The sequence below is a fragment of the Ips typographus genome, linkage group LG4 (genome assembly GCF_016097725.1).
Source record: "Ips typographus isolate SLU linkage group LG4, UJ_Ityp_2.0, whole genome shotgun sequence".
Taxonomy (NCBI): domain Eukaryota; kingdom Metazoa; phylum Arthropoda; class Insecta; order Coleoptera; family Curculionidae; genus Ips; species Ips typographus.
Window position 1 is genome coordinate 5,155,628 of NC_138425.1, and position 26,209 is coordinate 5,181,836.

General features: G+C 32.9%; 1 protein-coding gene across 2 annotated transcripts in view; it reads right to left on the reverse strand.

Annotated features, from left to right (window-relative positions):
* grn (GATA binding protein grain) overlaps positions 1-26,209 on the reverse strand; it is a 57,894-nt gene that overhangs the window by 14,185 nt on the left and 17,500 nt on the right. For both annotated transcript variants that reach the window (XM_081977537.1, XM_081977536.1), the window contains exon 5: positions 20,967-21,112. In XM_081977537.1, the coding sequence (XP_081833663.1) occupies positions 20,967-21,112 (146 nt within the window). The remainder of the gene's footprint in view (positions 1-20,966; positions 21,113-26,209) is intronic.

Consider the following 26,209-nt stretch of genomic DNA (forward strand, 5'->3'; position numbering starts at 1 on the left):
TGACAATAAACCACTTAGTTGGAATGATTCTGGTGATCGGCCACACGTTTGTTCGGCTGACATTTTCAAAAAAAAGTTCTTTGTCGCCGTAAAAGCTTTTTGACACAATTGGAAGGCTTTTTATGCCTTTGCACCGAATGCCCCAGCCATTGTTTATGGAAAGCGGCAAGTGATTAATCCATTCAAATCGGCGGATTCGCTTGCTAGATGATCATTCGAGCGCGGGTAAAGCACTTCTCTAGTATCACTCGAGATATCTGTGACAATCTTTGTGTGGATACTTTCCGACGTTATCGTGGGAGATAGCATCGAGGTTTTTTCTTAAGGAATTGTGTAGTTCGAGATTCAATAACAAGACTGTCGGTGGTTCTTGAACCTTTTTTGGTACAACTGTAAGTTTCAGTCACGCGTGACGATTAACAAACAAGCAAACGAAAAAATTTGTTTATAAAAAGTCGTTCATGCCTTTCTGCTGCACCTGCAGCTAAATCCAGACCTTTCTAAGTTTATGCTGATGATGTCGCTGAAAACAGTGATCACATCCCGGCGAACAAATAAAAAATCGATATCAGATCATTCAGGCCAAGCTTAAAAAGCCAACGCAAAGCCGTAAAGAAAACCGAGTAGGACAACTCTCAACGACTGTCCACGAGTGATTGACACGTAAGGCATTGATTGACAAGTCGATTGATGCGATCGATCTCCATCAGTGTAGATCACGTCAAATACAATGGCGAGCCTTTTTTGGTTTTCCGATTTTTTCGGTTTCGATCAGCCATGTTGAACAATGGCCCTATTGCAACGAGCCTTAGTATTTTCTCACAGCATCGAATTAAATCCAATCAAATACGACCATGCTCAACCAACCAGAATGGTTCTATCAGATTTTTAATTACTAAAAATAAATTTTATGATGTCGATGCTTGTTTTCTTTCTCTACAGTTAGTAACGTAAACTTTTGAACAATATGACATTACAGTGGAACTAATCATCAAATTCATACATAAATCAGTTGATTGAGTTTTTTTTATTTCTAATGAGACTAGGACGAGATACTAATGAAACATTCAAATTAATATTATTATTGTAAAGGTTGAATACTCGGTTTAATAGCATATGATGGACATTGTTCTTAATAAGAACTTATGCCAAAAACGACTTTCTTTTAATGTGCTCTACTTTTATATTGGATCAGTGGATCTACTAAGTATTACCGCACAATTTTTGTTAACACGTAATTAACAATTTAACAACTAACAATAATAAGAATCAGTACAAGCTCTGATTATCATACATTTTTCATGTTTACAGACCTTTTAGGTAATATTTTAGGCAGATCCTTAAATTGTGTGTGTACACAGATTTTCATAGTAAAACAGAAATTCACTTCAAAGTGGTTTAGTACCAGGAAAGAAACCTTATTACATTCCTTACCTATCCTGGTGTTTCTAGTTCATTACTACGATACTCGTAGGAAAAACTATACTATAAAACATGACATGAGACTGTATATTTTGTTCTTCCCTTTAAATATATTATGCAAATCAAAACCGTAATCGTGATTGAAATTATTACCGAAAGATCTAAATAACATCATCACGCCATATCAAAGTTGCTATTAATTGCATACTTTAGGCTGTTATTGGCTGCCTTTAATAAGCTTATTAGTTAGCAAAGTTGCTAAGCCGTTAAGCCGCTTAAAAAAAAACAAAACATAAAAAGAAGCTCTGCTTAATCGGAAACTGCCTTAAATAATTACGCTAGTGTTGTAACGACAAATTATGTAGCTATGTGTAAGCTTGAAATTTTTCTATCCTAAAACTTTATACACAGTGGATCAGGTGGAGACTAGGCCTTAACAAAGAGCTGATGTTCTAATCTGACAATAACTCCACATTGCTGTTAAATAATCAAAACATTTTTTGCATGTGCTTTGATCAATTGTCTGATTAATATTAAGTACTAAAAATCATAACCAGCTCTGTAAAACAGTTTTTAATCAATAAACAATTTTTATTATATTATTACACATTTTGTGTTAATTGACAGCACTGTTGAGTTTAACAAACACGTCATCGTGATATATGTGGCGATTGTGAGTCAATTAGTCTTATTTTTATCACGCAAACTGCTTTGTGTTAACCCTGTAACTAATTATAAAACAATTTATCAATACTTACGGTTAGAATATGGCAGCCTTATTCATTAATCACGTTACTTTTATCTTTAAAACATTAAAAAAATATATCTATTGCTTGCGTAGATAAACAGATTGCGACAATGTGTAAGATTATGCAAAACTAGTACCCAAAAGCATAGACGGTTAATGTACAAACTGTCCAAACTATAATAGTGACAAGTGTAGGTCCTACAAAAACGTTGGACATGCAACTAAACTATAATGGAAGTATTTAAAGTAGGGGTGAAGCATGAAATTCGCTTAGCAGGCATTTAATTTTGCTCATGGCAAAAAAGTAAAAAACCTCGGTTGCAAGATAGTCCATTAAGAAAGGCGTTGGACATAAATCTCGTTTTAACATATTAAATTTTCATTGATAGGTTAGGATGGATGTTTTAGATACCAGTTTTCAACAGAGGCGCAACACTTTATTCTATTAAATTTATCAAAATCAAGAAAATATGTGATTGTTGGGGGGGTTTAATTAGAACGCCAATGGCTTAAGGGTATTCCCATCGGATGGAGGATGTGTACGAAAGGAACCTGTAATATATAGATCCATTTTTTTATTATTTATTTATGTTACGTGTATCGGGGCGACTTTTAATAAAAAGACTCACTTTCCACGGAACGCGCTCTGTAATTATAGGTTAAAATTAAAACGGATCACAACGTGAAAAAACAAAGCGATCGTGGCTTCGATCCGTATAACCTACAAGATCGCGGACCTAAACACAGTCCCGGGATATATCGAAGTTAATAAGTTACCGCCCAGTTATTTCAAGTATGATTTACGGCGATTTTTCAGCAGGTGAGGGGTAAAGGAACTGTAGAGGGACTATGATTCACCTGTCGGATAGTATTAACATTTTGTTTTAACTACTTCCTGCCCAGGCAGATGTCTCGCATGCGCCACCTATTAGGACTAATTGAGACCCTCGATAAGTCGGATTTACATACCAGAAAACTCTTACCTCATTCTTCTTGCATTAATTTCTAATATTATAACATTATTGATGATTAAGCAAAAATTAATTGTTTCCGTATCACAGACTTTGTCCGTCTTACCACCTTAACGTTTTTGGTTATAAAAACTTTGCTTTTGTAAGAAATAGTCAAGAAGTGTTATCTTCCTGGGAGACCTGAGAGGTTATTTGGGTGTCCTCTTAATGGACAAGCGTTGCAAAATGACGAGGCAATCAGGCAAATCCTGTCTCTTCGCATAATATATTTTCTGCACATGCATAGTATGAGGATAATCTTGTTTTGCATATGCACCTTCACAAACATATTTTCTTCATGTAAATGCTATGCGTATGCATAGAATTTCACTTGTTAACCAATACATAGCCATATAATATTTACTTTCTCACATTGTATACGATAATTTAGATATAGAATATTTCTTTCAAATATGTATTATCATTTCTCAATATAGATTTATCAGTAAAATATCATAATAGTAATAGTAATCAACTGTAATATATGAACATACTTTTGATGGTATATGAGATACTTTGTTCTTAAAAGTTGCATTTGTATAACTAGTTGGCAACGCTGCTAAAAAATCATAAGAATATGTGATAAAAACTTAAAGAAGTGATTGTTACATACATGTGTACATACTTACTAAACTTAAAAATGTAAAAATTTCATGGATTATTTTTAGGTAACGTTGATCACTTCAAAAAATAAATGGTTTTAATTTTTTTCTTTCTGTTGTCCTGACGTTGACTTTTAATGTTATTTATGAAAACTGACTGTTCCAGTGATACAAAAAATAGTCGTATTGGCTTTTTTCGTCTATTTGACAAGTTTCTCGTTACATTTTAAATAAAATGACAGTTTCAATGTTTAATTTGCCAGTTTACATTTTAGTCAAACAATTTTTATGTCTTTAAATTTGACATGTTTAGAGCCATTTTTTACTGTAACTCTAACAACTTTTGACAGTTTTACCGTAAGAATGACACTTTTGACAGACGGAATGACAGATTTTGAAATTTTTTATTGTCGAACCGATTGGCGATTTCTGATAAACCTCCAACAGACTGTCACCGACCTGGATCCTCAGTCAGCAGTTAAAAATTGGCTAAAATAACTGCCAATTGTTCAGTAACTCAATGTTCAAGAAGATTGACCAGTTTTCAATATTTTGATCTTTAAAATTGTCCAGAATGATTGGATATTTCCAGTTAAATCACTCACACAATAAATAACGCGTTAAATCAGTGTTTATAATATTTGACTATTTTTGTAACGTTTTGACTTGAATCACTACGAATAGCAGGCTAAATTAGACGAGCAACTAGAGACGACTGCAACTACTCCGGTAAAATTTGACTGTTTTTAAATGTTCTGACTTTGAAAATTGACTAAAATGATTGAAAATAGTCCAGTACGATAACCTTTATAATATATGACAGTTTTTTAAAGTTTTGACCTAGAAATTAGACTAGAACCATTGAAAACGGTTGGAATAAGCCAATTTTCAATAATCTTGACTGATTTTCGACATTTTTGTCATAAAAATTGACTAGAATGACTGAAAATTGCTCGCTAAATCAATTTTCATTATATTAGTTGTAAACTGGTCATAATCGTTAAGTTATGTAGTGTGCGAAATTGACGTTTGAATTTCAAGTGTAGTTATTACGACTAATATTTTAAGCGATTATTGTTTTGAAGTTTTACGAAAAAAAATCTATATTTTTGGAAAAGTATCCAAATAACAATAAAATATAAAATTTTTAAATAAAAAAAAGTAGATCTTCCGATTGAGCAAATGTGTTCCATTTAAAGTAATCAAAACAAGTGTCAAACATTTGACATAACATGTGTCAATTTTAACATAAGTATGTGGCGATTACAAACTGTAATGATATGGAATATTCTTCTGTGTAGTGGATTCATCAATAATTTATCAATAAATTAGGGGGTTTTATCCGGACATTTTTGGATCACTGATACCCCTTGTAAATTAACATAAAAAAATACAATTATCATTGACAACAAACTACGAACAAGCTCCATTAGAGAGAGATAAAAGTATTAGGAAGCACAATCAATACAAATTACCAGTACAATAACAAACAACCCGCAATTTTGATAGAATTTAAAAAAAAATACAAAATGTCAAGTCATTAGTGCCGGTGATTTGATACGCTTATTAACCGGCATTAAAATGATTTTACCCAAGTATGGAGTCATTAATTTGCCGGACCGGTGCAATAATTTACTTAAAATTCGTAATTCGTGACATTTTTTACCGCGAGCTAATTAAAACTGTCTTTTGCATACAAGAAAACGGGGAAACAAGACATTTGCAATTCATTATGGTAATGGGTTTAACGTCTGTATGTTTTTAGGGACGCTGCACCACAACACAGGGTTGTGTTGTGTATTTTTAAAGCAGTTGGTCATATTTAACTGTTAACAAAAACGCAAAAAACTCAGGAATGTGAGGTAATATTAAGTTGTTGCACGAGTTTAATACTGGTGCGTGGGTTAAAACACTGCAAACGAACAATGCTGCAGGAATTGTTAGTGGAAGATTGAAAGAAAGTGGAGAATTGGGACTAAAGAGTTGAACTTTTTTATTTCGGACCTGCTCCTCATTGTTATGTATTTTCGACATTCTACCTTGTTTCCAGGGTGGCGTTCTTCTTCGTTTCAAGGTGCAGGCGACCACGGTGGCTCTCGACAGCCACGGCGAAAATATGCAGGTTTTTGTCTGAGACTGAATTATTCTTGTCGAGTGTGTTTGGCCGAATGTAAACCTTCTCGGGCTCGCGGGTCACTTAAAATATGCTGTCAGCTTGCCGGGGTACCGCATATTTACTAACTCGCTAGCACTTTTAACATTTTTCCTGAAATATAGACGGGTGTTTCTAGAACAATGGACGGTTTGGAGGCGATAAACCAAACGAATACCTCTCACTGTCAGCGAAGGTCCAAGAATGGTTTTCGTCATTGTTAATCGCAATTAAGCAAGAACATGTCTTCCACAAATAAGGACGAGTGATTTGGAATTCAGACCGGTTCAGGGGAACACGATCTTCTTGTTATTCCCCCGATAACACAATAAAAACCTTATTGAACAAATAACAAAAACTACTAACTACAGGTCGAGAGATACAACTACAAGGGTCTATGACTGTAATTTTGTACGGATGCATCGAAAGAAACGAGAACATGTTACGGAGGCCCGAAGAGATGGTATGGTGCGTGGATACCATCATCAATACTACGACCATCGGAGATTGCCCCGATAATGCTGCCATCTTGTTAACTTGTTAACGAAACAACTAATGACTTATACCATAATGGGTCCCATCGCGCGTTGCAAGTCATACTTGTACCAGTTTATTTCTCTGTCTGATGTTTTCTATCCATCGATTGCGGTTGATGTGCTTTGTTGCTGTCAAACCACTGTTTTGATGTTGGATTATTTACAGTCAATTTTTATTCGCCCACTTAAGAATAACTCGGATAATAATGTTAGTAAAAGAAAAAGTGTTTTTTACGACCCCTACAGAACTTAAAATTTTTCTCTCTCATTTGAGAAATGAAAATTCACTTTCACCTTTGCCACCAGACTGAAAGTATTTTCTTCCCTAGGGAGGACAAGTGCTATCAGTAAAGTCACACTGTTTAAAGACAGTTTGTCACTTTTTTGACCAATTGACAAACATATCTTTAGTAACACCTTCTTTTTCAGCCAAGTATTAACATAATATTTACTGCTGTCTTTTTTCATAAAACATAACATTGGTCGTAGAAAAAATTAGATGCGTAACTCTAGAGTAAACTTCTTTTTGCACCCTTGAACTTTTAAACCCTCCGCTTCGCGTCAAGTCTCAAATTCGCGAGCAAAAGTTGCACTTTCCTCCCTAGTTGCGCAAATAACTATTTCAGTGATCACCCAGTAATGTGAAAGCACTTTTCCAGTAATATAGTTTTGTGATTGTTTTAATAAAGGTTTATAATTAAGTTTTTGCTGCAATATTGATGTGTGTGCGTTGTCTTCTCTTGTATGTATCATTCAGAGTTGTCTCTGAGAACAATGCAGAACCGATTACTCGTAGAATCGTGGTTTCCATTAAACTTATTCATTTTATGTTATCTGCTCTTACTACGACTATATAATGAATGCTTTACGATTTAGTTATACACTGGTTTCTAGATTTTTGTTACAGTATTTTGTTATCATCACTTTCATGTCTGGTCTGTAGATCCAATAATACCTAAGGCCAACTAATCATATATAATCAATACCGCATTACCATGCAGAATAAAAATAAACTATTTTATGAAATCAGCTGAATAGAGTAAATTAATATAAATAAGCTATTGGAAAATTACTGGATGACAAAAGTTCCTGGGAAGACAAACGCGTAATATAAAAGAAACACAATTTAAACCAAGAAAAGCAGAAAACAACAAGTAAGAAGAACACACATAAATTTCATAGCAAATAGCAAAACAGTTATACTGCGTTGGTCATTTCACAAAATGATAAAAAGATAAAATTATTAGGGTTAACACTCTTTAAAGACATAACCTAAACAGGCTTATAAGATAGTATATTGCAAATAGAGATACAGAGCAGCCTTAAAAATGAGATACAAAAATTAATTTCACATAAAAATACCTGGTGTTTCATTTTTTTTATTTTGGAGTTTGGTCTGCATCCAATAGTAGTCGGAAAATTTACTACTGAAAAAATTGGTTAAACCATCCTGTTCCCATATGAATGGATTGTGAGAAGAGAATCGATAGAAGATGGAATTACTACGAAGACTTGATTCAACTGCTGGATTTTTATGAAAATATTGATATATCCTTGGAAATGTGACATTAAAACCACATAAAAAAGTAGTTGTCTTCACTCAAACTTTAGACCTAACAAATAACAAAATAATGAAATTATTTAATCGTATTGCTATACATCAGGCATTGACAATTTTCCTATTTGCCATGGCAGTTAAGGTGGCCGAAGGTAATTTTCTCTACGAAGAATTTCCGAAAAATTGTAAATTATCTAGAGTGCTTCTAGAAACTTTCTTTCATTTGCAATATTCCTCCTTCGTTAAGTTCTTAGTAATTTATCTAGAATACTTTCTCTAGCTTCTTTTATTTGTTTTTTTTGAAAAAAATGGTTGGTTTTTAATAAAAAGAATCTTCAACGCTTTTTGCAAATTTCAGTACACAAATGAATTCAAAACAGCATATTTGTGGAATACATTAAATATTGAAAACAAAAAAAAATCTGGTTTCTATTATTAATTTAGTAAATACTTCATATTTTATTAAATTTCTTCTCTCAAAGATGCCTATTCGAGTGCTTTTTCAAAATTCCATTGCCTTTTGCCTTTTGAAATTTATGCTGTGCATCAACCTTTTCTTCAACATTCTCTTAAATCCTCTAAATTCTTTAAAAATCAATTCCTGACAATGTCACTGTTTTGCTTTTAGTTCTTTTATATCAGCTTGATGATTTAACGACAAAGAAAGAATTACTTACATGAAGTTAGCTAGAAACATGTTAATCCTACACCAAACATGTTCTAACATAAAATTCTGCTAACAAACACAATTTAATCATTACATTCAACTTTGAGGTTCCTGATTTATACATTCTTGACCACCGAGCAAATCAATACATATTATTAATATATTCCTCATACGTTGCTGTTAAAAACTACAAAAACCAGTCCACCGCTCAAAATCCGAACAAAAAATTGTTCCTCGAGGGCACATAAGATGCGAAGACTTGTTTAATATAAATTAAAAATAATTATAATTCTCGACGTCGCGAACATATTCAGTTTTTTTCTTTCATGAATCTGACATTTTAAACAAAATCTCAGTTCACGAGTACTGTGACGTAAATAGCCTCGTGTATTACCGAGCTTCTGCTGATTTATTCATGAAAATTTATTTAATGTAATTTTACAGACTTTATAAGGACTAATTTGACTTGTTTGATTGCTGGTCGTTAGTCAGATTGCGACGCTGCCAAGAAGAAATAATAACCACACGTGGTGGTTTGTATTAAGCATAAGAAGCAAATTACAGCTTCTAGTTTGTTTAATCAGGCAGAACATAATGTGATCAGTACAAATTTGAGTCTAATAATTACATGTGCGGTATTATGTAGGTCAATATCTTTTGCCTTACCTTATTGATCTTGAATGAAGAAGCAAAATTATGTTGCAACCAACGGTTTATTAAAAAAACCAGTGGTAAATTGTTTGATCTAAACATTGTGATTATGTTAATAAAACGGTGCGATAAATTTCAATAAAATCGTCACTGTTTTCTGTATGGTAATAAATGGTAAACCATAAATTTTACCTTCAATGACCTGGGTGGCGTTCACAACAAAAACAAGATATTCTGTTGGGTGTTGGGAGTACCACTTTGTAAACATTTTCTGTTTATATGTGGGAACCCTCAGGTTCTACTTAGTTTAAACACTTTAAGTTGACCAATCTCTCTGCAAAAATTAAGTGTATCAAACGTGGCTTGTAGGAGTTTATGTGAATTTTCCAGGAATTGACTTTAAGATTGTGTGTAGAAGAAAGGAAATACAGTTAACATAGATGGTCGCAGTCTAGACCACCACATATGACAATTTATAATATTTTAACAAAGCAGAAGTCAACCTGCAGCTAAAAACCCAGTGTATAAAGTTATTAATGTTTGATGGTATTATTTTCTTCATGTGACACCTCCCGTGAATAACCACCTATTATTTGATAAATTATGGATATTTAAAAGAAAGAAAAGTTTGCGCGGGTATTTTTCACCTCGTTGAGGCTTGTACCACCTTTTTTGGGTTCCCATTTTAAGTGATTTATAATGGTTTACCGAAACAAAGTCGTATGGGACTTAGGTTTCGGTATTTTCGAATAAAAATGCGTTAAATTCTGGCGATTAATAGTGCTGGCTTCTACCTGTTCGGAATGTGGCACCGGCAAAGCTACGGTCATCACTTTTACTTTTACGAAATATATCAAGGGAAAACGGGCTCGTTTATTTTTAATTAACAACGCAGCGGTTTATAATAATCATGTAGTGATTTAACAGTTTTTAAGTTCATAGACGGTGTTACCTTAATGTTGGACCACGAAAAAACGATAGAGCAAATTAGATTTCATCTACTGTATGGTTGTAATAGTTACTTTGTTGTTCAATTATTCTATGATGAAATTATGTGTGTAACCGCAAATTTTAATTTGTTGGTAAAGCAGGTTTTACACCGCAGTTTGTTGTAAAAAAAATTGATGAATTTGTTCATAAAGCAGTTTTAAAGACGAATTTTATCGGGGGTCATACCACGAGAGCTTTAAAAAACTACAAATATTATTATCCTAATGGGTTTTGTCAAAAGAACTAAAAATAGTAAAAAAAAAATGGGCCAAAATGACATTTTATTTGTTACTAAACAAATTAAGAAACTAGGCATTTTTCAAAGAGAATTTTCACGTTTTTAACAACTTTGTAGATTGTTGTCAAAGTAATCTTTAGAAAGTTTAAATATTTCATTTCTTCTAGGTTCAAAACCACAAATATCATACACTTTCATACAAAAAATATGACTTTGACTTAAGAATAGCTCAACCAAAACGGTAACAATAATCCTAAAGCAGGTTTTACCCCAAAAGTTTTGACAATTCAGTCAGGCAACAGTTGGATATTTTTATTGGAATAATGTTAAGTAAGCGATTTTTCAACCAGTTTTTTGGATTTGGAATTCTTTATGAAAAACCCTGTATAGCAATGTTGAAAGTTAATAGAGAGATAATAAAAATGACATTGAATAAAATTGTCAGTAATTAAAAAAAAAACACAGTACCTTCAATAATCAAGCTTATTCAGGAGCCTTATTTAAATGTAAGAAGATTATAATAATGTTGTTAACATGACACTTGGTCAATTATTGTTCTGACCATTATGACAACCTAATACGACACTTGACGCTTATTATTATAGACTTTTAAATTTTGAGTATTGTGTAATTCAAGGTTTTATTCATGCCTAAAAGATTATCTTAACAGTTTTCTTTTTTACGTATAAACTTCAAAATAGATCTAAAAAATTTAAATATTTCAGATAACAAGCAACCACTGTAGAATGATCAGTCATTTTAATTGATATTGTTGGATGAAAATCAAAAGTTTTTCGACACAAATTTATTATATGGTTACCTAGAATTAGTAGATCAAAGAGGTTTTTTAGCTTAGAAACCGGTACCTAGTCCGACCGACCAGAATCGTACAATCATCGATCAAAGTCAATATTATTAATAATCCATCGCGTAACATGAAAAAAAAACCGACGTTCCTCTGTTCAGACACTTAAATTTCGACTATTCAATTGCAATTATTCGTATTGTACGATTGAATTTTTCGGATTCCACGATGGTCATGGAGGCTTGAACCACATTAAGAAAAACTTGCCGCCTGAACCAGTACCACGTTCATTAATTGAAATTCAATCAACTGCATTTCATACAATTACGAACTGAAAATGTGATTTTGCTTTATAATCTCAAATAGTGTCATTAACTTTAACACTGTTGGGCGCCACGTGACGACGTACAATGGCGTGAAAAGTCGATATTTACCGTTGCCAAGGGAAAGGGTTTACAAGCCGACCCTTCGCGCTTTCGCCCTTTTCTAGAAAGGCGCATGCCCACGCAATTTATAGGCCACAATATACCTACAAAGAAACACGACTCGTACAAGTTTATGCTTACATTGGACCTAACTAATTTATACAATAAGACCCTCATACATTATACATTTTAAATTTAGTGTCGCTGATGATTGAATTTTAGCATCCCCACGCAGCCCAAAATCAATGGAAAACAGCGTCGCATCACAATAGATCATTTATCAACATTACAGTATATGAAAGGCTTCCAGGAGTTTATATAGCACCAAATTAATTTTCGTGAAGAGCTAGGAAGATAAATAGACCGTTCGGCACTATCTCCATGGTGGTAGGCGTATGCCATTAGTTGGTAGCCACAATCGGTTTTAAATTACGCTTTTTAGATACCAAAATCTGTTGAATGCGGTAGGCAATAGATGGACGTTTACATTTTAGTTTATATTATTTTCATGTACAAGCAAACAACATAATATTTTGGATGATTCTAAATTAACCTGTACGATTAATATTCATTTTATTAATGGGAATTTTTACTGTATAACAACTTTATTACAATTAGGGATATTTATACTGTTCAAAATCGAATTGTACCGCATCAATTACCATTAATGTCCTATACCGTGTAACATTAATGATTTTTGATCAAAATCAACATTAATTAAACCGGGCTTGAGAATGAAGTAGGTGGACAACGAACATTATACCTAACAGTTAGTTGTAGTTTGTTTTAAGCTACAATGAGCACAATGTCAAAATAAATTTTTTATCTTCGTTAATAATTTGAATACTAAATCACAAAGATATTTTAATGAGTATTACTGAATGAGAGTAATACGGCAAGAAGATTAATCAAGTAAAAAAATCTAATAAATCAGAAAAATAACTGAATAGCACTCGGTGCGTTAAAAATTCAAAATTTTGCATGTCTTGTTTCGGAATTTTCACTTGGAACAATAGCTTTTGTAACATTTTTGCTAATTAGCGTCATATTGTTCAGAACGATATTCGAGCTTTTTAAGTCTTTTGTTTCGACAAAATTGCTAAACACCCTACATCGTCATTTAACATTTTTTCTCGAATGCTAAATACCCATTATACGCAAATAACGGACCTCGATTAGGTAATTTATTACTTAATTGCCTTTGATTATAAATAATTAATTCGAAAAGATTGATAATTATTCCTTGGCTGGCTCATATTTCATCCGACATATGGTCAATGCACTGATCTAATTTGTCATGAATGAAATCAATTATGATTGTAATAAATTACGTTTCAAGTACCAATAGTAATACAGCCTGCTTATGTAAATAACTAGTTTTAAACCAACATGTATTTTGAATACGCAAAGGCTTAACTACTGTGTAATTAGAAACCCTTTTCAAGAAGATGCATTACTGAAATCTTCTTAAACTGGTAACAAAAGAACCCTATGGGAATATATTCGGAAAAATTTGCTAATGCAAAGCCATTATTTTGTTTTTGACGTCTCTTTTCCAAGAAAAATTTCGAATGTGGTACATTCGAAAGAGGTTCAGTTGAATTACGTATTATGTTTAAGTATGGAAACACTGACTGCAATCAAATAAGTTTAAATTTCTCATACCTAAAGAGAGTAATTATACAATTTTTTAAACTTTTATTAAAAATGTCTTCTAACTTTGAGTAGAAAAGTTTTCAAAATTGTCACAAACCAATGATGTGAAATGTGCACTAAAGCTTTGTGATTCATTAATAAAATTCACATCATTCTTTCCAAGAACTCCACCCTGTGTATTTCTAGAGCAATACAACACTAAGAAAAAACAAAACTCTTGTAAAACACTGCATCTTCATTGTTTACATTGTATCTTCTACAATTAGTTTTTCGATCTGCTTTTCAGATAGCGTCTTTTAATTCTTCTCATGTTTTTAAAATTATTATATAAATCACAGTCAATTTGATATTTATCCTGTCAATTTATATTTTAACCAATTGCCAATTAACATGGAGCATTTGGTTAATTTTTCCAAATTTAAAAACATCTAATTTAATTTGTTCAAACTAATTGTAAAACGCTGAAATACAGTTGAATAAAAGGAGTTGAATAAGAGGGAACTTATTGAGTGGTTTTCGAGGTGTCCTAAACCTTTTTGATATTTTAAATTGAATATTAAACAGTTTAAGATAACCAATAAAGTCACACCAGAGATTAGGACAATTCAAGAAGACACAATTAATTAACAGTAATGAAGAAAATAATAGATTGAAGAATTCTACGATTTGGAATCCTCCTGGAATAATAATAAAAAAATTAGTCTGTAATTTATTTGTATATTATCTGGTGCAAAAAAATATTAATTTAATTTAATTAGTAATATTACACTTAAAAAATATTAAGTGTAATTATTGAATTACTTTTAGTTTTTAAAGAATATGTTTAAAAATGCATGTAGATTTCCAAAATAACAGTAAAAATCTATTCCTTTTGATATCAAAAGATGTTAAACGTTGTACTTTGTTGGGACATCCAGCATATTTCATTTCTTCTCTAAAAGATTAGCAAATAAGACCAGAAATATTCTGGATTGTAGGGGGGGGGGAAACAGAAACTAAAAGCAAAAATCATCAAAAAAAACTACTTTTTTGTCATTTTGGGATGAATTACTTGTAATATTGCAAATATGAAGAGAATAATCTTAATGTGACTGTCAATTTGCGAAGGAGTCAATGGAAACCAAATAGCCTAGTAATATATGCCTAGTGACTTCTTTTTACAAAAGTGAAATGACAAATAGCCTTTTAAAAACAGAGACTATAGTAATAGAAAAAATAATAACTTCAAAAATATTCACAACTCCATACGATTTTTTCATCTTGGTAGATGGGACATAACAACACCGATAGAACATACTTTTTCACTAGATTATTTTAATTTCACAAAATTTTGACAGTTTTGATCAACAGATAGTGGGCACAAACGTTACTACAATGACTTTTTTCATTTTATGGTATCAAACGAAAATGCAAACAAAACAAATTCAAACATTTCGTAACTGGTAACATAAAAATATGATAATTTTAATTCGTTAAAACAAACTTCAGTTCCCACCAAAAAACTATTACTCCTGCAGATGTATTCAAAAACTCTTTGAAGCTTAAAAGATTTCAAATTAATCCTTCTAATGCAAAGACGAAAAGTCTAAGCCCTTCAGAAAGGCTTTTAAGGTCGGTTAGAAAGGCGCCAGCATTGTCAGAAGGCTGTTGTTATTTTGGTCTAAAAGGCAACTTATTCTTTTTCGAGTATTTATTAAAGTATTGTTGAGACCAGACGAGTGTTTACCACTTTGGGCCACTGTATAATAATGACTGTATGAAAACAGTGTTGCAGCACTTGTGAGACACGCGTTGTGAAGTGCGCACTTGGAACATTTTATTGCTCAAAGAGGGCATGCTGCATATAGGAATGCAACTTTTAATGTGGTAGCGGGTTAATTTAAGACTATCATAAAACAAGTCGACGAGAGTATAATAAGCTACACTTTGAGTGTAATCCATGACGATGTTTCGCGATAATAAATAATAAAGCCAACAGTAGTTTTGCAAAAATTACCTATCCGCTCCTGTAAAATGAATCCTGACACTTAAACTATAACCTGCATCCTGTGGATTTATATTTGTGGACGCGATCGTAAAGATAAGGCATACAGTAGGTTCGTAATTAATCATCATCTTTAGACGCCTCGAGCCTCGTGGTTATAAACACCTGGCTGGACCAGTGCCATTGTTTTTGGCCGAGCTGATTACAGCTTTCGATTGCATATTTTAGCAATATTTCATTATTGGAGCATTGTCTTTTCGAATGTTATTCGTATTATTTTAATATTCCTGGAGGGAATGAGAACTTTTAAATGTTCTTTTAACAGGTGAAATTGTGGTGGAATCCGAAACCAAATCTTTACGGTGGTCAAGCAAGCCATTTGCTTTTATTTTTTTTCCGAAAAGTTTTTTTTTTTTGGTCAGCCATCCCAGACTTCTAAATGATAATGGTCCGACTTTTAAGACTGCCATAAAAGTGAGTTTGTGTAAATAATTGCCAAAACAACCTGTAAAACCAGAAATTAACCAGAAGTCCATCAAATCGTAAACGAGTTGACCACAACGAATTGAGGCACTTAATTAGAAATTCAGGTGAAAAAAAACCGAAGGAACGAATTGTTTTATACCGGATGGCTTCAACTTGCCGAAGTATTCAAATTATTAATCTGGGAACCGGACAACATTTACTTATTATTGTTGCATATAAGTACAACAAACCGAACGAGATAAAAATGTTCATAAACAAAGCGGATAATTGTCCATTTTTCTCCAAAATGGATGCCAAATCGCCTTAGCACCCTGTAAAACAACCTGCACGTAATACTGTAAAGAAGCACCGGTCACTGTTAAGAACCAGCTGGACAACAAAATAAAATCTACATGATGGGTTTGACATTTAAACAGAAATGACTGCAAGGTATTTCATTTTTTTCTTTTCGTAGCGGCTTGGTCGTCCGAAGGCGTACTGCAGTATTTGTTTACGAGTAGAACGATTTTGAGCCTTATTTCTAGTGGAGGTAAGAACAGGCCTTGATCTGACCCGTGTAATATATGATAATATATGTGATCCACATATTAACTTTGTCGGTAAATTCAGAGTCTGTAAGCTACACTGTTCTTATAGGGAACCTGTGAAGTATTTTGCTTTAACAAATTTTTAATTTGGTGTTTATGCAGGTTGAGTGGCATATAAGTGGCCACATATGTGTACCAACGTGTTTTGTGGCAAATTCGAATTTTATATTCATCTTCCTGTACCTGGTAAACTACGCGTTTGTGGTCCTAGGTCAATATGAGCTTCTAGTCTTAAAACAAGCCAGAAAATCACTTTATATTGTCAGTATAACATATTTAGGCACACCCTGTATGTTTAACAGTACAAACCTGTTTTTTTGACGTTACCAGTGGCCCGAGGACTGACAATTTTGGTTTTTTGTTAAAGTCTGTTAAAGTTAACTCTGGTCTGTTAACTGCAAAGGTTATGAGAATATTTGCTGAATTACATTTTTATTTTTGCTATGTTCTTGAGTTGTTTTGAAAAAAAAAACAAAAACGAGCATTTTTTAAAAAGTTATATTATGTCTAATTTAAAAATTTTCCAAATTTGGCTTGAATATTATTAGAGCAACTTGTTAATGACTATTTTCCTGTGCGGGTTTTGAGATCTGCTTTATTTTATAGACGCCTTTTTGTTTTTTATCTCCTTAAAAAGAGCACGTGACACGTTTGACTTTAGAAGACATTTCCAGTACAATGTAAAATAATGCTCAGTCAATGTTTGTTTTAAATGTTGACCTGTTCTATTGTTTCAGAGAAACAAGGCAAAATCTATTTTCTTTAATGTCAAATAATATAATTTGACAGTTTCAGGAAATAACAAAATTTGAAGTTTTCTTTGTCTTTAGGTGGATTTAGTACCATTTTAATGCAAAAACCTCCAGAAAGATAGTCCTTAAAAAGTTGCTCTAATTTGAAAATGCTTGTTTTCCGTTTTTCAAAAATATCTCAAACTCTAAATTGTACGGTGCTGGATTGCTCTATAAATTCTCTAAGATATTCTCTGCATAGAGACACGCTGTATACAAGTTGGTTTTTATTACTTATGCAATCACACACAAAAGATTAAATTGAAATAATACTGATATAAGGTTTATTTGCAGAAAATTCCTAACTAAACCACAAGTCAGAAAATGTCATAGTCACGTGAACATTCAACCAATGGCACATAACATAACATTGTCTCTCCGAACTATACTATGAAAAAATTCAGAACAGAATGACGTACCAATGTATTAGTAATGTAAATGTCTTGTAAGTGACAAAGAAACAAAAATCACATTCAAACATCATCCTTCAGTTTTACTTTCAATTTTCCCATATTTTTATGTATACTTTCTAGATAAATAAACCATTTTCAAGTTAAACATAAAGAATACAAACTTTAGAACTGTAGCAACAAATCACAAGAACAAAATGACACTAAACTATAGAAACTTTCTGTAATTGAGTTGATGTGGAAAATAAATTATTCAAACGTATCGTAGCCCTACATAACGGCCCCATTACCAAAGTCGGTTGGTTAGAAAATCGATTATTTCAGGTATCGATTCTTTCAGAAAACGGGGTGAAAAACCGGCACGTGCTTGGGAGTAATAAAACTCAATCGTACTTTACTTGGTTCCCTACCACTCAATTAAACAAATCAGAGTCTAAAATCAACCTCCCACAGCACCGGTTCCTCTACAATCTAAAAGTAAACCCCAGCCAATCCGAGCTGGTCTTATGAATAGGCCTATCCAAATCGTACAAGCTCATTTATAAACAAATCCATTAACGAAATTACCATACTCAGAAAACTTCATCCGGTCGAAACATACACCCATACAAACTTTTCATTAAGTTAAATTGATTTGTGTAAGCGTACAAAAGCTTGTGTGTACTGTTTTTCGACATACGCTTTTCTGGGAGTCTATTCTTTCCCCTTTATCTGCATCTCTGATCCCTATCTTTCATATTTTAGACACAATAGTGAACCGAGGTTCACGCCGAGCAGTAGCGTGTAGTTATCGCCAGCAGCATCTATATAACTCAAAATAGACCTCTATGCTTTTTTGAGTGTATGCTACAGTCAGACCAAGCATCGATTTGTCTTATTTTTTTATTAGTAAAATGTTAAAATTAGACTAAAGTATCAAGTTACTTGAATTATTTTGTAGAGTCACTACTATCAAAGCCGATCGAACAATTAGCTTCTAGATGCTTGGCGGTTTCGAATCATAACGTAGATTGACAAGATCTAAAACATTTTTAAAATTAAACCCGGGTAGGACCGGGTGAATGGAGTCCCTTCATAGCCTAATGAGTACAGTCGAATGGACGATTTCTGCCGTACACTTATCCCATTTGTTTGCTGATATGACACTGAATAAATGGTTTTGCCGGCGGAGTTAATTTCCGACGACGAGCTTTAACCGAGCGTACTTTAAATCGGTTTTCGCCTTCAGTTGTCCATGTTAAATTCATTTATATGCCGGATTTTTTTAGAGTTGCTTTATCCCGACTTTCTTGTTTTCTTTCAAATTAAAAGAGGATTATTTTATTGAATTAAAGGTGATTGTTAAAGGGTTCAGTTTAATGTGATGATTTAAATTTTGAAACTTTTGTAACAAATGTGTCAAATAAGTTTGTTTTACTGGTAATATTTTTTATTGGGTTAATCAGGCTTAAGAAGCAAAAGCCATTAGAGATGCTAGAACGAAGAATGGAAGTTTGATAAACCTCTCTATAACAAAATAAAACATGTCAATATCTTTATTGTTCTTAAGCTTTTTCATAAAAGTACTTACCAGGTTAAAAAAATTATCAAAAATTGCACTATCTTCATGAGTTTAGTTTAAACTTTATATATTCTATGTATCATTTTTATTTTTTTGTATTAATATTTTTGCTCTCTTATGTCTTAACTTAAGCACTCCTTTATCAACTATTCTAGTTTCTTTTCCGGTTTTTGGTTTGCTTTTTTTCACACAAAAAGCAAAATGGGACTTTTTGTCGTGTCCCACCGGAAATACCACGATCGATATTTCGAAAACTGCAAAAGATAACTCTTTGAAAATTTCAGTGTTCAGTCACAGAAAATATAGCTTGTTCAGTAATTGCGTTGGGGCCTCTACCATAACACCCGAAGTTGCTACCAACTTCATCATTGTAAATTATTATATTTTTAGATTCTCCTGACGATTTCAAATATGTTTCATGTATATTTATATTCATGTAACTTTAAATTATTAACCCAAAATTTTCAGATTTTTCTTAATTTTACTTTTGCCAGAAATGATCGATGCTTTCTTCGGATTTGAGTGTGAGTATGTTTTGACTACAGTGTACAAGGTGTTACAGAATACATTTTCCAAACTTACAAGACATGTAGGAAAACCAAAAATTAGTGGAATTAATGTTAATGTTAAACAAAATTAATAACTGAACACTTTTAATGAGCACTCCGAATATCAAAACAAAGTACTTGGTTACTGAAGAAAAATAAATGTAAGACGTGGTCGAAGACCCAAAAAAAAGACCAATTGACTGGCGAACAGGACCGGAATTTATGGCACAGGTTAGCACTCGAGCCTGTCACAATTAGTTATAAATTGATGAGGGGAAAATAGATAATTTCGGTAAAGTGTAGCAGCCCAGTAATAGCAGTTGTTATAAAGGTGTCGACCACCTTATTTACTGCTAAAATATCGACTACGCGGGGCTAATTTACGTTGACTGCGGGGCTTTTAAAAACAGTGGCTCGTGAATTAAATTTTGCAATTTAAACTGAGATGAGGTTGCGAGAAGTGGGAGGAAGGTCAGAAGAACCGATTTGGTGCTATATGCAAAACCCCATAGAAATCAATTCAAGCATCGCTCTGAAAAGGTACTAGGATAATTGATTATTTTCTAATAAAGCCAAACGTGGCGGGCGGTCTGCAGGACCATCAATTATATCACCGTGAAAGGTGCTAGTTATCATCTAAATATTTAACTTTTTAATGATAGTTTGTTGGATATTATTTGTATTGAGAGACACCTGTCCGCATTTTGATTATCTTTCCATTGTGCACCCTTTTGTAGCTCAAGAGGGTGGAAACCAGTCCTTCTTGTTGCACAAGTCACGATTTTGATGATGTACACATTTTTCTTTTCCGCTTGGTTTGATTTCTATTTTTTAGACCTGAATCCCATTTTCCTTTTGAAAAGCAATCAAAAGTGAAAATTCCACCTACTTGCACAAGTGAGCAATCAGACGGAACGCAATGCAGACAACTTGAATGCCAAGTATCAATTCAAAACTGTTACATGCATAATGGCTACAATTATAAATTTTAAAAAAACAATAAGCAACTAAAATCAATCACTTAAATGTGTTAAGTGATAAGTTTGTTATCTTTTATCAATGATCGTATCTTAAGTGGTTTAAGGATTAAGTCGAAGTAGGTACGTTACAATGAAAACAAGGAAATTAAAACAACTTACCAGTCTTCTCTTTGGTTTGATTAAAGGCCTATTTTGTCCGTTCATTTTATAATACAATCCACAAGCGTTACAGAGGTAGTGTCCAGTACCGTCCCTTCTCCAAAGTGGTGTGCTGGTAGCACCACAATTTACACATTCTCTTCCTTCTAAAGAAGAATAAAATTATATTAGTATAGTTTGAATATTTAAAAAAAAAAAAAGTTATTAACTTATTCACCCTTTAAATCTAATTAACTACCATTGTATCAAAACTGCATGCATAGCTCAACTAGCTACATACTTAAATTATGCGTTAGTTGCATAAAGCTTATTAGCACATTGAACATCAAAACAAAGAGAAATACTTGAACTAAATTGATAGGATGCTAATGAATGATAAAAGAACCAAACAGAATTAGCGCAGATTATTAACTGACTCATTCAATTGAGTACACTACAGAGATACGACACAATAATAAATTAACTTCCAAATAAATTAAGTAGATCTTCTGACTGGGTTTATCGTAGGTTGCTTGTTGTCATCGAGATTGATAAGTGATAAGCCATGTGTGGTCTATCCATTTTAAAGCACAATTTACAGTTTATTCTCAATGTTAAAAGTGCCATTTGACACAGTTATCTGTCCATAAAAGGTACCTTAGTAAAAATACGTTACAAACTATAATAGGCATTGTACAGGATGGATTAATGTAAATATTTGTTTTTAGATTGTTTATAGCTGAAACTAGATTTTAATGAGAAAGGTCTTAAGTACGGCTAGTATGGTTTAAGTGGGATTTAGTATAAGTTCCACGTAAACAAACGAGTCTAAGAACAAAACAACTTAAAGTAGTATTGCATCCTTTACCACAAATATTTTTAATAATAGTTGATTATCCATTACATACTCATATGTAGCCTGATAAACCTAACAACACATATTCAAATAATGATCATATCAATAAAATCTATTTACATACAACATAATCAATTGTAATGATAAAATCTAAGCTAGTTTTGATCATGTCAACTAGTAACTGCACTACAGAACCAATAAGATTCATGCCTTGTACAAAAATACATGCAAACTATTGGGGTCTCCGAATGTCCGCGGTATTCCTCTATCAAACTTAGTATGCTAATCTTTACTTGCTGATTGTATCAGTGTTGCCAGATATGCGAACCACATCTGGATATTTGGGGAGGACTTTAAAAAAAAAATTACACAGACACCCTGTATCTTCGTTATTGTTGATATTTCGAAAAAGCGTCAAACGAAAAAAATACATTATTTTTTGAAGCCCTATTCGCAGGTGACCCAACTTTGGAATCACCCTGTATACTGACTATGAAGGCTTTCACGGCCGGCTTTCTTCCTGGAAGAAATTCCATTAAACCACGGCTTATAAGCCCGGATAACTTTCATATTTCACCCTGTATACTATTTTAAGAATATGCAAAGTATATGAAAATGGAATTTAAGCAAGAGTTAAAAGAAAAAACTAAAAAAACAGGGTAATTTTAGTGACATCTGGCAGCTTTTCTAAAACGCTTTGGGGAAAAATATATCATCACTGGATTGTATTATTTTTAAAATTTTAACGAGCTTTTTATCGTTAAATTTCGGTCAAAATCGTTTCTATTTTCTAGTTTATTGAGCAAATTATCCCAATACAACCAACACGAAAGAGAGAGAGAACGTGGGTAATCGATTTTTCTAGCCTAGCCAAACAAACCCCTCTAACAGGCGAAACCAATCAATTTCACAGTACATTGGGCATGCTTAGAGGCATATTAAAACCGCATATTGAAGCCGTTTTATTAAATTACAAAGTCACCAGTTTGTAAAGCGTTTAGATGTCCGGGATGTAATCGTTTTCATACCAGCTTATAAAATCCACCTGTCAGATAATTAAAATTTAGATGAATCAGTTTTATGCTTCAAAATACGCCCCTTCACATGGGAAGGAGGAAAATATGACGTGAGCAAGGACCTAAATTAGACGACCTGATGATAATTAGTAGTACCGCAAAAGCTGGCATTGTTTTGTACCCGCATACTCGAAGCCTGTGAAGAATTTTTAAGCCTAATTGAAGTGCGCTTCTCATCGGCACTTGCTACTTTGTAGGTTTTTTCGAATGTTTTATGCGGGGTTCCCGAATGCGTTTAACGAAAACTGTCCCCAAAATCAAACCGAACTATCGAGAAAAAAAATTACACAAACAGGGTATTAAATTCCGTTTTTCCGGTCCACAGAGCAACGCAAACTAGTTTGAAATTAGTCCAGGTGCTCTGCTATCCGTAACATTGTCGCATTTTAATCCGCTTATCCGTTACCTTTGGTACAATCCGAAAAATAAACCGTGGAATAAGTGGCTTTATTCTATTCTAAAGTGGTTTTGCTATTTGACCAAAATCTCCCTTTTTTCACTTTTATAATAAATTTGAGGAAGCTCAATTGAAGATCAGTGGGAATTTTGCTGTAGTGGACAATAATAGAGAACCGCCTGTGAATAAAATGTGAGTTCTTGAAACTGCATCGTTTATTTATAATAGTTTTTCAACAAAAACGGCAATTTGCAATTTAAATTAATCTGGCGGCATATCAGAGTGCTTTACCGCACTTATTTGATCTTTAATTGATTGAGACATTAATATGTTAATAACCTGTATAAATTTACAAAATCATGCCTGTAAGACACGGTTTATTTCCACTATTAAACTTTAATAGCTTTTGATATGCAGCCTAGGTACTTCATGATTCTTCCACTGACGAGTCTTCACTGTCTGGAAGCATGGCGTTAATAACCAATTGAATTACATCGTTTTCTTTTGTTCCAAGCGACGCCAATGATTTACTTTACAATTCTCATGCAGGCAATATTGTAAAGAAGGCCACGAACATCGGAACAAACGCCAAACGAAAACAAAGAAGCTATTTCATACCCATTTCGCAGTCACTCTTGGTTTCGTTGTATGTAATTTTTAATTAAGCTGGTGCTGACTTCACGGATGGCTTAAAGAAAATGGCGGATGCTAATGCAATCATTAAGCGCTTAATTGTTGCTGGTTACTGTGGCAACCCGAAGGAAGTGTTGTAAAAGCATCCGAAGTTAAATGGGCGCAACAGAAAATGAAGAAATTTAATTATTTAAGATTTGAAGAAGCGATTCTGCAATTAGATTTTGAACATGACCTTTACAATGTTTAGTTACTTGAATTAAAAAGATATTATGTCACTATTTTTAGTTTTGGAAAAAGCGTATTTGAAGACATTATATTTCAATCTAGGGCGAAAATACTATATAAAATTATTATTTCCCATGTTCTGATTTTAACATCCATCTTATATCAGCTTTAAAATAACCTAAAAGTCAGAGTTGTGGCATTTTGAAATAACTTTTAACTTTTGTCCTTGATGTGTACAACTTTCTTCATTAACATTAACCTATAAGAGTATAGTGCAATAGGCAACATCAAACCTTTTTTAATGCGATTTTTCAATTTAATATGACTTTTAGCTAGGATTAGAAATGGCTGAGAAAATAACACAGCTGAAAGGACAATTATTCTGATTTGGCCACTGTAGAAAAGCTTCTGTGGTTGTTAATTGGTTAGTAATCCTTGTTCAATATTTTCGAGTTACTGCAAAATCCCATCATGATCATCAATCATGCATCTATGATAAGTAATTTTAGCTGTTATTGTGATTGAGTTACACATTTGAATTTAGATTTAACAATAACAACCCACTTTGCCTTACTTTTATAACTAAATTGCTAATTGATTTGCAAATAACTTAAAAACAGTGGCAGATACAATAAAAAAAACAAAAAAGTTTCTAAAATAAACAGAGTTACAGAAAGATGTTCCGATGGCTCAATGACGCACCACAATAAATTTCGAAGAGATAAGAAGAGAGAGACCACAGAAGAAATCCTGTAACACGCTGTGTAGGACATATGTGAACAACAAAAACAGAAAAGAGGATGACAAAAATGTGACATTTAACAAACGTTTTGAATTTTTTAAATGTGACAAATAGAAAAGTAATCGTCAGATTCAAAACTTTACTTTATAAACAAAGAGTGCAATTTAGGTAATTTAATAACAGAGCTTTCGATTATTTTGTGTGCTCTTTTTTTTAGGAAAGCTTTTTTTAAAACTAAACTCCAAACTAACAAAAACATCTTATTGTTTCACACCGAATTGTGCATTGGCACAATTTGGGAAACTCCAAATTAACAAAACAAACAAAATCCATTATCCTTAAAAGGTTGTCAAGAAGATAATCCGTTTTAGGCGTGAATTCGACACGATAACAAAATCAACGGCTTAAATTTATTGATATCGGGCAGAAAATTTATGTTAACAGACCAACGTCTTTTCTACGTTGCATCTAAGCCAATCAAGACTTGTGTTAATCCGACACTAAGTTGTCAATAAATTTTGAAGCCTACAAAATGTGGATGAATAAAATATGGAAATTTTTTATAATGTTTATCAAGATTAAATAAGAAACGGCAAGGTAAAATTGGTTATCGATACAATACCAAGATTAGTTGCAGAAGTAATACAATTGAACATGGCTACTGGATCTGAACACAGTCATTAATTATATTAAATACAAATATGAAACATACAGAATTTCTCTTAGAAGATCGGTAATTCCATACTAAACGGTAAGGAATAACCAGAAAAGTAATACATCGTCTGCTCTTCATAAATTGATGTCTTTATCATAACTTAGCGATACAAAATGTTCTTCACCATCGTATATTTACGAGGCAGAATGTGCTACATCAGAAATGTTTTACTGCTTTTACTCCCTGTTGGAAGTATGAGCAGCTGCACATTTGCGCAATTACATAAATTGAATTACTATATACCGAATTGCAACTTTTACAAAAAAAATTATGGCATTATATGAATCAAACTTAAAAATTACATATCAGCTATCAGGCCTTTCTCTTGATAGATCGCGAACAATAGTAGAGCAACATTAGCCAAATAGACAACTTGACATTAGACAAGTCCGCTACGATCTCGTTACGTTACAGATACATTAAAAACTGATAAACGAATGTTGCGTAAGGTGTTGTAAATATTAAATCTGAAATAAATATTTTCAAATCAGAACTGGGAGCAACTTTCACTTTAAAAAGTGATATATTACCTGTTACAATAGTAGAAAAACAATTAGCTTATCTGTGACTTATCATTTAAGTAGTTGCGTTCTGAACAATGAAACAGGTTTTTTTTT